General features: G+C 37.3%; 1 protein-coding gene across 1 annotated transcript in view; it reads right to left on the reverse strand.

Annotated features, from left to right (window-relative positions):
• Positions 1–18037, reverse strand: part of RASSF6 (Ras association domain family member 6) — a 72896-nt gene that overhangs the window by 31110 nt on the left and 23749 nt on the right. Inside the window, exon 3 of the mRNA XM_074228449.1 lies at positions 2244–2322. Within this exon, the coding sequence (XP_074084550.1) occupies positions 2244–2322 (79 nt within the window). The remainder of the gene's footprint in view (positions 1–2243; positions 2323–18037) is intronic.

Genomic DNA, 18037 nt, shown 5'->3' on the forward strand with positions numbered 1-18037 from the left:
TATAGCTTGTAAATATCTGAGTCTGTATTCATGGACTCAGGAAGATGAGTTTCCACCTAGCTGGGCCACCTAGTTGCCCCTCTTGTATTTTTTGTGTTTTTATTTAGATACATACATACATACATCTTACATACGTACTTACATTTTTATAGCATTATTGTCTGTAAATTATAAGTTTACTCTGACTTTTTACATTTATTTCCAATATCTCCTTGCCTATTGTTTCAATATCTTTTCTAGGGTCATGTAAGTAAACTATGATGCCACCAGTAAATAGGGATAGTGATAGGTCTTTTTTGACGTTTATCCCTTTAATTTCTTTCTACAACTAGCATCATATTAAATAACATTGGAGAGAATGATCCCCCCACTCTCCCTAATAATATATGGTCAATTTTTGTTAAAGTTGCATATGCTACTAAGATATATAAATGAGACCGCTAGATAATATATGCATTTCTACACACATATATAAAATATACATTGTTTTTACACATACAAACACACAGTCACACATATTACCTGAGGTTGTTTCCTGCCTTAAATACCATCTTTCTGTCTGGAGAATATGACATTGCTCCTTGCTTCAAACTGTTCAATTTTCTGAAATACTTCCTAATTGACAGGGTGTCCTCCAAAGAGGGAACTAACTCTTCTTTGCAAATAGGTGAAAGAGAAAAATCATTCATTCTCTACTTTTCTGGAAGAGGCTCAGGGATCACACAATATTGTTCCTCATCTCAAATTCCTTGAACTCTTAAACTGTTCCACTGTCTCTGGAACTGAGCAGACTTTGTAGGTGAGTCCTACCAGGGTCCATGGGCCACAAGTAGTCCTCAAAACTCATTCATGATGGCCCACATCACATAACTGAAAAATGAAGGAATGGGTGATCACATGTGCCATTTCATGAATATGCCTTGTTCATTACATCTCTTTATATCTATGTTTGTGAGCAGCTTTTTCCCCATGTGAAGTAAAAATAGAACAAAAATTTCCAATGAACATCTTAAATATATTCTTTACATCACCACAATTTCCATCAAACCATGTATAGATGCTTTGGTATTGAAAAAGCAGGCTCAGTGTTCACATTAAAAATGACATGTTCAAAAAAAAGGGGGGGCACTAGGTGGTGCAGTGGATAGAGCACCGGTCCTGGAGTCAGGAGTACCTGAGTTCAAATCCGGCCTCAGACATTTAATAATTACCTAGCTGTGTGGCCTTGGGCAAGCCACTTAACTCCATTGCCCTGCAAAACCTAAAAAATACAAACAAAAAAACTTAGATTGACTCACTTACCTCAATTATTTCTGAAACAGACTGGTTGCTGCTGTTATCTGGCTGCTGAATTGACCTTTCAGATTTATTATCTTGGAGAATAATTCAGAAGTGGAACTTGGGGCCCTTTATATATTATACCTTAATATGTAAGTTGTTTCTTAGTAAATCTGATGATGACTGCGGCATGACATCTTTTCTTAATAAGATGTTAACTCTTTGAGTTGTTCCTTTTAAATCGAAAGGGAAATTTATCAAGGGGCCTTCAGTGAATCATCAAATGGATGAAATTGCAAATTCAAGGATTCTTGTTTTCTAAAAAAATTTTTTTAAGTGACCAAACTTCCTATAGCCCATTTACAATGTTATTCTGACTATTAAATTAATTATCTATACATCATATATTTGTTTTATTAATTTATTTTTAGTTTATGGAATAAAATAAGTATTTCTATAATGGTAAAATTAAAGAAAAGATAACAGGACAGGAAACTGCAATTCTACCATGTACAACTTTGCTATATACATCAAAATTATCACAAACTTTTTTTTCCTTGGATTTTTCCCAAGATGAATACCATTACACACAAATAAGTGTATGTGTATGTAATATGTAGATATAATATGTATATTTAAAATTATTTGATCCATACTTCTATTTATCAGTTCTTTCTTTAGATGAAGGCAGCACCTTCTTCATAGGTTCTTTATAGCTAATTTAAGTATTTATATGTCAAAATAAATTATTTGCTGAAACTCATTCTTAAAATAACATTGCTGTCACTGCATATTATATTCTTTTAGTTTTATTCATTTCATTCTTCATTATTTCATGCAAATCTTTCCATGGTTTTCTCAAATTAATGTGTCCATCCTTTCTTCTAGCATGGAAGTATTCCATCACAATCATACCACAGCTTGTTCAGTCATTCCCCAATTTTAAAGAACAATCTTGTTCTTACCTCACCATATATCAAATGCCGGTTCTTCTGGTCTCCATAAAAAATATTGTAGGTCTTCAATAAACAATTAAGTTCATCTCTAGAAGAAATCACACACAAATGATACCATCAATCTCAATAATGTTAATAATAAGAGGAAATTATTTAATTCTCTTTTCCAAAGTAGATAGAATAGAAAGAATAATTCGATTTCTTTCCACCCAAACCTTCTCTAGGACTAAAGTAGATAGCTGACAACTGGAGCGTAGTTTTAAAAGTAGGAATTTTTCTTAAAATTTCTGTATCCATGGCAATTTTTGAGGGGGTAGGTGATAAATGATTATAATCTAAATACAAGGAATGGACTAAAATGATGGTTAGGAAATAGTTAACCTAGAAGAAGCTACTTGGGAACTCAGAAATTGTTTCATATAATTGTCCATTTGTATCAGGGGTCTGCTATTATTTGAAGTGCCTCTTCCTTAGCTTCTGAATGTCATTTGCTTCTTGGATAAACTCTTGCCTCCAGGTATTTTCTCTGGCTGTTTCAGCTTGCCATTAATTCTCTCCCTCTTTGCCTCTGCCTCTCGACTTCCTTCTAATCAGAGCCAGAATCCTACTTTCTGCAAGAAGCTTATCTTGGTTCCCCCTTAATGTGATTTCCTTCCCTCTATGATCATCTCCAATTTATCGGCCTTATCTCTTTTTTTGCACATAGTCGTTTGAATGTTGTCTTTTCCCATAGCATGTGAGCCCTTAGAAAGTAAGAACTTTTTTTTTTTTTGCATTTTCAGGGCTTGACACATAGCAAACACTTGGTGGGACTGAAGAAAAAAGAAAGTTATTGCTTGGGGAGACAGTTTCTTTCAGTTCGGCTTCATTGAAAACAATCTGTTCCAGAATTCTCTTAACATTTCAATTTAATAAACACTAATTAATGCTTACTATTTATGAGACTTTAAGACCAGGCTTTATAATTTGTATTTTATCCTATAGACAATAGGAACCCACTGAATATTGTTGAGTTGAAAACTGACAAGACCATATCCATGCCTGGGAAAGATGGGAAGAAGATGGGAAGAGGGGAGAGATAGGGAGAAGGGAGAAAAATGAGATTATAGCAAGAGTCCATAGCACTGGTCTTGGAGTCAGAAGGATGGGAGTTCAAATCCAGCCTCAGACATTTGACTCTTCCTAGTTGTGTGACCTTGAACAAGTCACTTAACTTTGATTACTTTGCATAGAGGGCCATCTCTAGGCATTCATATCTGGTCACTAGACCCAGATGACTCTGGAGGAGAGTTAGGCTGGTGACTGACTTACCACAGCTCCCCCTAACCAAACTCCAATTTATGTACTTGTTATGACATAGTCTCCCTGATGTCATAATCTTCTTGAAGAATGAAGGACAAACATCATCATCTGACTACTGGCCCCAGGTGGCTCTGGAGGAGAAAGTGAGGCTGGTGACTTAGCCCAACTCCCCCTCACTCAAATCCAATTCATGTGCCTATCGTGACATCACCTCCCTGATGTCATGATATTCTTCGATAATGAAGGACAAACATTATTATGAGAGGTGATAAAGACTAAAAATAGAGTGATAAGGCTTTATAAGAAAAAGGATGATGGAAAAGATGACATGGCTATAGAATTAATAAGATTTGGCAACCTATTTGACAAGAGGGTGGGGAGAAGAAAAACTCAAAGATAATTTCCTGGTTATGAAACTTGGCTGAATAGAGGGATGCCAGCTAATGGAAAAAGTAGAATAAAAAATGAAAAATAGAAGGAAAAAAACAATGTTTTAAATAAGGACAAAAAAGAAATTTGGAGGAGAAATAAGATTAGAGAGAAAGTTGCTGAATTCTATTTTTTGAAACAGTCCTAAATTCTTTGGGAAGAAATTTGTATGTTTATACTTCATTGTTAGATAAATTTTAGATAAATTCTTCTTGGCAACCAAAAGGTATAAACCGCTTGAGAGTTGATATGATTTCATTTATCCCCAGGGTTCAACACAATGTCTAGCACATAGGAGGTACTTGATAAACACTTGTTGATGAACTGAAAAGATTTTGTATATGTAAGTGATGGGTGATTTGGCTACCATTGTTGTTAATTTAATAAACCAAATAATTTGAACTATCTCTGGATAAATGGAAACATGGTTCCTCACTTATTCTTTTTCTTTCCAATTTGAAAAATGGACAAAATATGAAATATTAATCCCCCAAATCTTAGTGTGAAAAGCTATTAGAGCTTACTCACTCTCAAAAGATAAAATCAATCAATTCCCAATGCTTGTGGGTTCTGATTCCACACATCTTGCATTTATTCCCCTCTCCCTACTCATATGTTCATCAAACTAGTTCTAACCTAGTTAAAGCAGTGAGGCACCCTGCGGGAGACAGGAAGGCAGAAGAGCCAGTCCACTACTACCACCACCATCTCCCTCAGACCCTGGAGGTGAAAACCCAGAATCCTGAACCCAAGGGTCTTGGGAATCTCTGTGTACTTATCACCTATTTCTAGCCTAGTCCCCTATAGCCAGTACTGAAGGGAGAGATAATTGTGAAGAAGGGTCCTACCTTTCTCATGGCAATAACCTCTGACCAACTTGCTTCAAAAGGCAGATACCACTAGACAACTGGTTCTAACTTCTGGCCAAGCCTTCATAACCATTACTCAAGGGAGGTAATTCCTAGAAGGGACCAGCCACACTCAATTGCCACACTTAGGGCAAGTAAGCCAGTCTTGCTGAAGCATCAAGGTTCCCTGTCTACCTCACCCATTACTTCCCAATGGAATCAGCTCAGGACACCTACCCAAGAGACTTAGGAATAGCAAGGTTTTCAGTCCAGCATTCATAGACATCAACCTATGAGGATCTAACCTGGCAACTGTACTTACAAGTGCTGTGGATATAAATTTTGTAGACTTAGAAAAGTTCTTGGCCCTGTCAAAGTGTTTATCATCAGAAAGTGATACAATTTCATCAAAAAGTGATGCAATTTCATCAGTGTAAATGACATTAAAGAAGAGGTATGAGCATCTTAGCTCCAATACTACTTTTTTTTAAATTAATTTTTATTAAAGATATTATTTGAGTTTTACAATTTTCCCCCAATCTTACTTCCCTCCCGCCCCCCCACGGAAAGCAATCTGTCAGTCTTTACTTTGTTTCCATGTTGTACCTTGATCCAAATTGAGTGTTATGAGAGAGAAATCATGTCCTTAGAGAGGAGACAAGAAGTCTAAGAGATAACAAGATCAGACAATAAGATATCTGTTTTTTTCTAAAGTAAAGGACATAGTCCTTGCACTTTGTTCAAACTCCACAGCTCCTTATCTGGATACAGATGGCACTTTCCTTTTCAGACAGCCCAAAATTGTTCCCGATTGTTGCACTGATGGAATGAGCAAGTCCTTCAAGGTTGATCATCACCCCATGTTGCTGTTAGGGTGTACAGTGTTTTTCTGGTTCTGCTCATCTGGCTCAGCATCAGTTCATGCAAATCCCTCCAGGTTTCCCTGAAATCCCGTCCCTCCTGGTTTCTTATAGAACAATAGTGTTCCATGACATACATATACCACAGTTTGCTAAGCCATTCCCCAATTGAAGAACATTTACTTGATTTCCAATTCTTTGCCACCACAAACAGGGCTGCTATAAATATTTTTGTATAAGTAATATTTTTACCCCTTTTCATCATCTCTTCAGGATATATACCCAGTAGTGGTATTGCTGGGTCAAAGGATATGCACATTTTTGTTGCCCTTTGGGTGTAGTTCCAAATAGCTCTCCAGAAGGGTTGGATGAGTTCACAGCTCCACCAACAGTGTAATAGTGTCCCAGGTTTACCACAACCCTTCCAACAATGATCATTATTCTTTCTGGTCATATTGGCCAATCTGAGAGGTGTGAGGTGGTACCTCAGAGAAGCTTTAATTTGCATTTCTCTAATAATTAATGATTTAGAGCATTTTTTTCATATGGTTATGAATTGCTTTGATCTCCTCATCTGTAAATTGCCTTTGCATATCCTTTGACCATTTGTCAATTGGGGAATGGCTTTTTGTTTTAAAAATATGACTCAATTCTCTGTATATTTTAGAAATGAGTCCTTTGTCAGAATCATTACTTGTAAAGATTGTTTCCCAATTTACTACATTTCTTTTTGTTTTTTTAGTTTTTCTGCAAGGCAAATGGGGTTAAGTTGCTTGCCCAAGGCCACACAGCAAGGTAGTTATTAAGTGTCTGAGATAGGATTTGAACCCAGGTACTCCTGACTCCAGGGCCGGTGCTTTATCTACTGTGCCACCTAACCTCCCTCATTTCTTTTGATTTTGGTTACAGTGGTTTTATCTGTGCAAAAGCTTTTTAATTTAATGTAATCGAAATCATCCAATTGGATTTTGGTGATGTTCTCCAACTCTTCCTTAGTCATAAGCTGCTCCCTTTTCCATAGATCTGACAGGTAGAGACTAGTCCTTGATCTTCTAATTTTTTTATAGTATTGTTTTTTGTGTCTAAATCCTGTATCCATTTGGATCTTATCTTGGTAAAGGGTGTGAGGTATTGGTCTAATGTAAGTTTCTTCCATACTAACTTCCAATTATCCCAGCAGTTTTTATCAAAGAGGGAGTTTTTATCCCAATGGCTGGACTCTTTGGGTTTATCAAACAGCAGATGATTACAATCCAATACTACTTCTTATTCCAGAATTGGAATTTCCTTGGCTTGGGGGGAGAAAATAATAGTTAAAAACTAACATTCACATATCATTTTCTATGTGTCAGTCAATGGGCTAAGAGTTTTAAAATTTTATCTCATTTGATCCTCACAATAACCTTGGGAGGAAGGTACTGTTATTATGTCCAGATGAGAAAACTGAGGCAAACAGAGGCTAAGTGATTTGCCCAGGATCCCACAGTGTCTAAGGTTGATTTTGGACTCATATTTTCCTTACTCCAGGTCATTAGGTCATTTTTTTTTTAGGTTTTTGCGAGGCAAATGGGGTTAAGTGGCTTGCCCAAGGCCACACAGCTAGGTAATTATTAAGTGTCTGAGACCAGATTTGAACCCAGGTACTCCTGACTCCAAGGCTGGTGCTTTATCCACTATGCCACCTAGCCTCCCCAAGGTCACTTCTTTGCCTCATAAGTCGACCTGAGTCTAGGTCATTCCCCCTCACCCCACCAAAAGGTTGGTTACAATTGATAGAGAAAGAGATTTTAACTTTGGAATCTGGAGTTCATTGCTATTTAAAAGTTCCATGCTAATCTGAATTCAATGTGCCTCCTAATATAGGCTACCCAGTTAAGATCTCCTTAAAAGGGGAAAAAAATTAAAATATAATCCTCAAGAGTGGGCTGAAAGGTTACATTCAGGTTTCTATTTGAACTCCCATGCAAGGTGTTGGGTATTCCTCTGGACTTAGCGGCATCTACAGATCTGATAAGTATTCTACCTATTGATGTATCTAAATCATTGATAAAAATGTTCAAATCATTGAGATCCCCAAAGTACTCCCCTGGACACCCTCCCACAATTTTATATTGAATCATTAATATTTACTCTTGAAGTCTAGTCACTTAACCAGTTCAGAAAACATCTAATTGTAGAACTGTCTGGCTCACAGTTCTAACATCTTTTCTACAACAATAATCTAAGATTATCCTGTAAATATTTTCTAAATAAATTAAATTAAAGCATCCTTCTACTCAACCTGTTTGGTAAGTCTGTCAAAAAAGTAAATAAGGTAATTTAACATGAAATGTTTTTGATGAGGCCAGGGTGCCTTTATTTAATGACCACTTCCTTTTCTCAACAATCATTAACCCACATCCTCCTTGGCCAGCCTCCATGGATAAGGAGGAAAGGAAGATATTGGTTTCGGTTCTATGTGTTTCACAAATGTCCAGTCTCTTTTACTTTCTTGTTCTAAAATTTTTCTAGTAATTGAGGTCAAGCTCATTGAGCTAGAATTTACAGATTCTTATTTTCTCTTTTTTTTAGTTTTTTTTTTTTTTGCAAGGCAAATGGGGTTAAGTGGCTTGCCCAAGGCCACACAGCTAGGTAATTATTAAGTGTCTGAGACCAGATTTGAACCCAGGTACTCCTGACTCCAGGGCCGGTGCTTTATCCACTATGCCACCTAGCCGCCTCTATTTCAAAGATTATCAATGGTGGCTCACCAATGTTGAGATGCATAGAGAATTTCTACTTATATATGGGATGAAATGATGTGCTCTCTGTTTTTTTTTTAATACTGTCATTCCATCTTCCTATGGCTAAGTGAGAATGTATAAATGATATTCTTAGTAATATTCTTAGTTGTTAATCAATACTCATTTTAATAACTTACTATTTGTAGATACTCTACTAAGCATTATCATATAGAGGATGGTAGATGGTTATTCTGAATTTCCATTGAGGAAAAATAATTGAATTGGGTTTACATTTTAAAGTGAATGACAACATTATGAGGGAAAATTTTCATATTTAAAAGGAAAACATTAGATGGAGTTAGTGACCAATATGATCTGTCCTCCTCTAAATATATGTGTGTGTGTGTGTGTGTGTGTGTGTGTGTGTGTGTGTATGTGTGTGTGTGTGTGTGTGTGTGTATCTCATCTCTCCATGCAGATTGCCCATAGAAAAAAATGAAATAGCTAAACTTTCAAATTCAAAGTCTAGATCTGCTACTTTGCTAGCTTTGTGATATTTCCATCTCTCTGGGTCCCAGTTCCATTTTCTATCAATTGAAGGGGTTCATTTAGATGGTCTCCAAAATTTCTTTTCATGCTAAATCCTACAATCCTTTAAAAACTTAAATTCTATAAGTACATTCTGATGTGACATTTTGTGGGTTCAACATGTGAAATGTTGGATACTCCAAATCAACTTGGGTTCTGCCTTTCTTAATCTGAGAGAAAAGCAGTGAGTGAAGACAACTGATTTGAATGCTTCAGACGCCCTCTGTGTCACACCTAACAACTCTGTCTTCTAAATTCTTGCACTATCATTCTAAAAACAAGATGGGGTGGGGAGGGGGGAGAATGTCATCTATTCTAGGATAATGAGTTACAAACTTTAATGTAAACAATGCTTCTAACTACCTTTAGGGTCTGTTTGAGCTATCTGCCATTTTTGAGTAGCATTGTCTACTAGGGCAAAGTGGGGGAAGGAAGGATGATGCCAGGCAGTCCAGTATGGCATGCATGGATCTTCAGCCCAGGGCAGAGTTGGAGGCAAGGATAGTAACTAACCATAGAGGGAAGAATGGAATGAACCAATAGATGGTGAGGCTCCTTAGAAGACTGTTCTAAAGAGCTAACAGAGGATACTAAATTAATGATTAAATGCTTATGAGTTCTCTTTTTTTGATGTATGGTAAACACCATTGCTTTTCTTTTTTTTTTTTAAGATTTTTGCAAGGCAATAGGGTCAAGTGGCTTGCCCACACAGCTGAGTAATTATTAAGTGTCTGAGGCTGGATTTGAACTCAGGCACTCCTGACTCCAGGACCAGTGCTCTATTTACTGTGTCACCTAGCCACCCAACACCATGACTTTTCTAATGAGAATTACTCCCATTCTGAGGCAGGGGATGGAATATCATGAAAAGACTTCCCCAGTCTTCAGAACATTTTTGGACCCTTGAAGCACTTCCCACTGAACTTTATAAATATATATTGTTGATTTTATAGAAATCTGGATAGATTCCACCTTATACCCATAGAGGATCATAGATTTAGCACTGGAAGGAAGCTTGGTGTTCATTTAGTCCAAGCCCTTTGTTTGAAAGATGAGGGACATAGGGCCCAGAGAAATGAAGTCAATGGACCCATACCACTGAACTAGGTACTCTGGTTCTAAAGTAAGAGTTTTTGTAACACTTCCCGCCATATCTTTCTATATCTCTAATGTTTAGCATAGTGTCTTCATACAGAATAGGGGCTTAATTAATGTTTATTGATGGACTAAACTGCTTCAGTATTTCAAAGAGCTATATTCTTCTCAGTGTGAGTATCCCTTCTCTTCTACCTCACCTTCACTGCCACTGTAGTGACCCCAATAAACTATATTTAATAGGTTTATTGAGTTGCTATGATCCAAAACAAACAAAAAACAAATACTCTCCTGTTGTTCATCTCTCTGGTGATAAAACTCCCTCAACCTGTCTAGGTTGGTCTCCAGATGTTCAGTGGATCAATAGCTATAATTAAAATCTCTCCATTTTCATAGGTCCCAGCCATACAACCATAAATAGGAATTCTGATGCCTGGGTTCAAGTAGGCTTGGGACCACTTGGAGGAGAAGTAGTCATTCTAAGAGAGAAGGATGGCTTCTCATCTGCCAAGACAGACTGAGGATTCCATCAGTAGCCCAAGAAAGTAGTCTTTCCCCTTTTTTAAAGTTCTGAATTTTAAAAAACATGAATTAGGTAAATTGGTATGGCTTCCTTCTTCCAAATATGCTAAGTGAAGTAGATCCTATTATTGCTGAGACTGGAGTGATGAAGAAGGTCAAAAGGGTATCTACATCAATAATACCCAGAATTCTTTCATCTTCCCTTTTGTACATCCTTAGCCAACATGGATAACTTGCTCAATAAACTGCTACATTCCTCGATTTCATAACTTTATAGTCTTGTATATTTTGTAATATTAAACTTGTAGGGTAAGCACTCCAGCTATTCCTTCATCATAAAGTCTGATTTCTCATTGATAATAAAGTTTAATAATCATTATTATTCAAGCTGATTAATAAAGCATTATTATTATTTAATTATTATATTTTTTGAGGGAACTGGGGTTAAGTGATTTGCCCAGGGTCACACAGCTTGTAAACAAGCCTTCTGAACCAGGAACAGAATTCAGGTCCTCCTGACTCTAGGCTTGGAACTCTATCATTATTAAATAACTACAGTCTTTAAAATTATTTTTTCCTTTATTGGATCTTTACAGCAGACAACATTAAGGAAGCACACAAACACACACAAGCACACATATATGTTTAGGACCAGAAAATTGTCTTCTTAAAAGGTTTTAAAGGAAAGAAAATAAGACTTTATGTAAATATGAGATCATCCATCAAGAAGTGCTCATCAGATTTTTTCTACTGATATCTATAAATAATGACCAGAGTTCCATTTGCTATAATTCATTTTAATTTCAATAAGAATTTTAAATGAGGCAGGTAGTTGGTACAGTAAGAAAGAATGCCAGATTTGGAGTTAGGAACTTGAGACACTTATTAGTTGAGTGACCTTGAGCAAGTCAGTTAACTTTTATTGCCTCAATTTTTCTTAGCTGTAGAATTGGACTGATAATAGCATGTACTACAGAGGGTTATTATGAACCTGCCTTAGATACTAGCTGAGTGGCCTTAGGCAAGTCATTTAACCTCTCAGCCTCAGTTTCCCCATTTGTAGAACAAGGATAATAATGTTTTCAGGATCAAACAGGAAAAAAAAACCATTCACACAACTTTGTAAACTTTAAAAATCTTCATCAAGAGTCACTAACAAAGGGGTGGCTAGGTGGCGCAGTGGATAGAGCACCTGCCCTGGAGTCAGGAGGACCTGAGTTCAAATGTGATCTCAGACATATAATAATTACCTAGCTGTGTGGCCTTGGGCAAGCCATTTAACCTCACTTCCTTGCCAAAAACCCCACAAAACTTAATAAAAAATAAAGAGTCACTAACAGAGAGCTCCTACATTCCCAGTTCTACAGGTTTGACATAGCCCTTCATATTTTCCAAACTTCCTTTCAAAAAGATTTTTTATATATTTCTTCTCTTTCTATAAATCAAAGCTTAATAAATTTCTTTTATTTATTGGTGCTAAAGAAAAACAACAGCTTCATACTTTGGCTATTCCTCTCTAAGTCTTTGTTCATTTTTTAAAATCATGTCCAATTCTTTGTAATTCCATTTGGGATTTTTCTTGGCAGAGATGCTGGTGTGATTTTTCATTTCCTTCTCTAGCTTATTTTATAGATGAGGCAAACAGGATTAAGGACTTGTCCAAGGTCACACAGCTAGCAAATGTCTGAGGTTGGATTTGAACTCAGGAAAATGAACCTTTCTATTCGAGATTTGGTATTCTATCCACTGTGTTGCTCTGGGTTGCTTTTAAAACCTTTACAAAGTTAGACTCTTTATGTTGCAGACAAAATAAATGATGGAAATTTCCTTTGTAAGCCAAAGATTTGAACATCTAATTTTGAAAGTTGAGAAAAGGAACCCTGGGTTGAAGAAAAGTGCAAAGCTTTGAAAATTGTAAGACAGCTATCAATGTTATGTAATTCATCTGAGAACACCCATGGGAACCACAGAAGATCCCCTGCTAGCAAACTAACTTGGAGAAACTTTTTAAAAAAGGAAAAAAACACACCAAAGCTCTCAGTATTTTTTTTTTAGATTTTCTTTGCAAGGCAAATGTGGTTAAGTGGCTTGCCCAAGGTCACACAGTTAGGTAATTATTATATGTCTGAGGCCACATTTGAACTCAGGTCCTCCTGACTCCAAGGCTGGTGCTCTGTCCACTATGCAACCTAGCCACCCTGTTTTGTTTTGTTTTGTTGCCCCCCCCCCAACTTCCAGACTTCTGAACAGAAATATCCCTAGAAAATGATGAAGTAGGCTCCTCCCTCCAATCTCTTACTTTTCAATTGGTATTAAAGTCAAGTTGAGGCTTATTTACACATGATTTATCCTAGGTAGCACAGTGGATATGACTCCAGTCCTGGGGTCAAGAGGATCTGAGTTCATATCTGGTCTTAAACACTTACTTGGTGTGGGCCCTGGGCAAATCACTTTATCCGGTCTGCCTCAATTTCGTCATGTGCAAAATGAGGAGGAGGAAAGGGTAAACCATTCTAGTAATATTTATTGAGAAAACTAGAAAAAAAGGTCATAAAGAGTTCAACATGTTTGAAATGGCTGAACAATAACAAAATTAGCTGGAGAAGGAAATGGCAAATCATTTTATTATCACTGCCAGGAACACCCTAAATTGGGAAATGACTGAAAAACATCATAGTCTTTTTTTTCTTTTTAAAAGTTTTTTATTTTTATTTAAGGTAATGGTGTTAAGTTACTTGCCCAAGGTCACACAGCTAAGCAATTATTAAGTGTCTGAGGATGGATTTGAACACAAGTCCTCCTGACTCTAAGGCTGGTACTCTTTTCACTGTGCCACCTAGCTGCCCCAAAACAACAGTCTTAAAAAACTTTGCTATCACTGAGACAGGTAGGTGCCATGATCACTAAAGTCTGGCTGCATATTGCCAGTAGGATATTTGTCCTCCATTCTTGAAGAAGACCATGATATCATGGAGGTGATGCCATAACAAGCAAGTAAATTGAATTTGAGTGGTGGGGGGGGTTGTGCTAAGTCACCAGCCTCACTTTTTCTTCCAGAGCCATCTGGGTCCAGTAGCCAGATAGGAATCAGGATGACTGGAGATGGCCCTGAATGGGAGGTAATCAATATTAAGTGACTTGTCCAAGGTCACATAGCTAGTAAGTAACAAGTGTTTGAGGTTGGATTGGAATTCCTGTGCTCCTCCTGACTCCAAGGCAGTGCTCTATCCACTGCACCATGGCTCTGGAGGAGAAAGTGAGACTGGTGACTTAGCAAAGCCCCCACTCACTCAAATCCAATTCATGTACTTGTCATGGTATCACCTCCCTGATGACATGGTCTTCTTTGAAAATGAAGGCCAAACATTATTATTGCCAGTATATAACATCCTTGGATAAGTTAAGTTATCTTATCTACATTGAAATAGGAATAGCAGGGTAGGCTGAAATCCTGCAATTATCCTAGTCTCACCACCTTTGGAATGTACCATCTAAGGTACAGAGATGGTACTCAAAGTTGATGTCCTTCTAAAACCTCAATCATCTAACCATTTCAGTGTGATTCCTTCAGTACAGAGAAGCTTTAGAAGTTACAAAGGAGTCTTGAGATGTCTATAAAAAAAGAGATAGGGAATAAAGGGCTAATTGCTTCTTTTTCTGCTAATGTTCCACGGTGGTTAGCTTTGCTTTTTATTTTGCTAAGAATATTGTCATACAGTTAGTTCAATTAGAAACATGACTTGAACCCAGGTCTTCCAGACTTCAAGATTTTTCTCTTATGCCTTATAATACTTTGCCTTTTCAAACTTTTTTTTTGAAGTGGGGGGAAGTTGAAAAGGGAGATCAAGTCAGTGTTGCACAAAATTACAATGGGAACTTCCTCTACCACACAAATTATATTTTTAGAGTTTCCTTAAGCTTTAAGAGATGATGGGAGAGGGGCGGCTAGGTGGCGCAGTGGATAAAGCACCAGCCCTGGAGTCAGGAGTACCTGGGTTCAAATCTGGTCTCAGACACTTAATTACCTAGCTGTGTGGCCTTGGGCAAGCCACTTAACCCCATTTACCTTGCAAAAAAACCTAAAAAAAAAGAGATGATGGGAGATTGGTGAAGTAAAATTTAAAATTAGAAATCAGTGTGAAAATGTTCCCAGCGACACACAGTCAGTATTTGTCAAAAATGGGACTTGTGTCTGCTTTTCCTGTCTCAAAGGCAGCTCTGTCTCCACTATACCAAGCTGCCTCTCAGCAGCTTTTGGTTTCCTTTCGAAAGCTTTGCTTGCTTCCTTATCTTTGAATCTCGAGACTATAGATCCAACTGGCAGCTCCAATTCTGCACCTGTTCCCCACCTGCAAGACAGGGCTAGGTTATATTTATCCACCAGTGTTTGAAGTTTTATCTGTGAACCCACAGGTGGTGTTAGGGACAGAAGGAAGCAGGGCCCCCCTTTTTCCCATTCTATGTGTCTCAATAGCTTGTTCTTTCAACAATAGAGTAATTGGACCACGGACATAATATGTCCAAAATTGTACCTACCCATGATGCTCCTGGGTGGGCAATAATTTAGGAAGGCAGATATTGTCATTGGAAATAGTCCTACCACCTTCCTACACCTTACACTTCTTCCCCCTGCCCCTCCTACTAGCCTCCTTGCAGTTGCTGGAACAAAATACTAGGTTTCCTGACTCAAGGCCTTTCTTCTGCTTGTCCCCCATACTTCTTCTCCTCCTCATCTTCAGCACCTGGCTTCCTTCAAATCCCAGATAAAATTCTTCCATCTTCTGGGAACTTTTCCTGATCCCCTTAATGCTAGTTCCTTCCTTCAGGTCATTATTTCCAACTTATTCTCCATATAACTTGCTTATACATAATTATTTGCATGTTTTCTCTCTCCCATTAGAACTGGGAAGGAGGGAGGGGGAGAAAACTTTTTTCTGCCAAGGGCAATTTGGATATTTATAACATCATTCAAGGGCCCTACAAAATTATCAACTTATAAGTCAGTTTGCTATATTTGGTCAAACATTTAATTAATTCACCATGAAAAAGCTCCTAGATTTATTGAATTTCAAGCCCTGCTTGCAGTTGCCATAGCATCATCCCAAATGGCTGGGATATCCTTGTCCCTGAATTAGAGATGAGCTATTTTAGGGCAGGGATTTTTGACTTTTTTTTGGTAGCTCCAGATTTACTGGTACATAGAAGATATTTAATAAACATTTATTGACTAATTGATTGTGCTTCAACACTTTTGTTTCCAAGCGCACCCTATCTAAGGTTCTTCCTTGCTCACATCCCAGTAAACCATTTCAATGGATAGGCTAAACCAGATTGAAGGCTACTATCCATGAGTTGGGGGGGTGTCTACCCCAAGCATGTGAAGACTTCCCACACTAGAATAGGCAGATTGGAACAAGTTGTTCCAATGGTCGCCAAGGCAGTTAAGCAGATCTATGGAGTACTTTGATCTTGGTCAGACATCAAAAACACCAAGTCACCCACTGCATCTCAGACCATGTCCATTCTAACTTTTGTCCTGCCATTGGACTTCCATGACTCACCAACAGAGAGCGAGGCTGAGGACTGTGCACTTCTGCCTCACTTAAATCCATTCAAGTGCAAGTCAAAACATCACCCATGATGTCAACTGTTCTCTTTGCAAAAGAAGGAAGAACAACAGCCAAGACAAAAGGGTGGGAGGAAGAATCCTTTTCTACACAGAACCCACCAAGACTTACTCTACCTTTTGGAGGATTTCTTTTTCCTTTTAAAGGTATCTTTGATTTTAACCTATTAGCCCCAGTGAGAGAATGAGCACGCAGAGTGTGTGGAAATGTGGCATTATAATCTTAAAGAGATAGGTAGTTCCTGGAGGAATAAAAGCATTCTTAAAGAATAGCAACATCTAAGGTACATTAATACATAGAAAATATTAAAACCACAGATAAATACTATAGAAAATGGTACTAGAATACAAATCTTAAATCTCAGGAATTTGACAGTTTCCTCCTTGAACTATTATGAGAAACCAAGGGATTCTGAATATTTCTTCCTTTGTAGGAAGGTGAAGTACCCAGACAATACAGATCTAGATGGAGGATTAAAATTATTAACTTCCCTAAACTACTGATGCAAAGTACTGGGATTCCCCAGGAAAATTTCCCTCAAAGCTCTGTTATATAACTGTTGGTTAGTTAGATCCTAGGGTAAGGTCCTTGATAATAAGCCATCGTGAAAAAAAAATGAGTGGCCCAGAAACGATCTCTTTTCCAGGGACAATCACAAATAAGTTGGTTTCTGGGACAGAATAAGCTATTGTATTTGCATAAAAGAATTTATCTAATGGTCATATTTAGAACTTGGACACCAACTTTTGTATGCTAGGTTAACTCCTATCTGAGAAACATTTTATTTTATTTATTATATTTTGAAGATCAGGTTTCCTTATTTCAATAGGTTGGATAGGCATGGGAGCTTTGACTTATCTGTTTGTCACCTGAGTCAGGGAGAGCCTCTTTAGCCAAACTGATGGTCCCTCCTGTTTCCAGGGGCTGACTCTGACCAAAACCCCAAAGTTTATATCTTGAGTTCACTGTCATTGGAAATATTTAAACACTAAAAGGAAATCCCTGCCTTGGGTTAGAGGTTGCTTTAATTGATAGAATGCTGAGCCTGGAGTCAGGAAGACCTGGATCTAAGTAACTTTGTCACATAAGAACTATGTAACTTCAGGGTATATGACTTTCAACCTTTAATTAGTGTCCCAGGCAAATTTCTGAAGTTATAATAGTTGACCTTTCATTAATGGATGGAGTTTTCTCATCTAGAGTTCTCTCCTTTAATGAGGACTATTATCAAATCTATCTTCCTTGTACCCCAATGGTATTAATTTAGTTGAGAATACAGTTATCTCCTCTACATCTTGATTTTTACCATTGTGATTTTCGATATAGTGTGGGATGGTATAATAAATTAAATGGGAATTTGGGGAGAGTTTTGCAGATAAACAAAGACAGGCAGATGACCCAGAAAATGTTTAGGAACTCAGAAATGCATAAAATATATATGGTATTTTATAATATCAATATTTCATCTTTTCATGTATGTATAGTATTTTTAGTATTTTAAAATATCAATATTTCATCTTTTCATACCAAAAAAACTCTAACTTCTACTCTAATACTAAGGGATGGTCTAAAATTTTTACACTATTTTCTGGATCATGATGGAATCATATTCCTAACCGTTGTGCTGTGGAAGGGATAACTATAATTCCTGAGGTAGAAAGATTCTCATTTCCATTCAACTCAAAATGAAATTTCTTCTCCAATATCCCCAACAAGTATTCATGCAACTTATCTGTGAGAACCTCTAGCACTCTATGAAACTTTCTTTGGGTTTAGGTTATAACATCTTCTGTCGCACAATATTTAACA

This window comes from Macrotis lagotis, chromosome 3 (assembly GCF_037893015.1).
Source record: "Macrotis lagotis isolate mMagLag1 chromosome 3, bilby.v1.9.chrom.fasta, whole genome shotgun sequence".
NCBI lineage: Eukaryota > Metazoa > Chordata > Mammalia > Peramelemorphia > Peramelidae > Macrotis > Macrotis lagotis.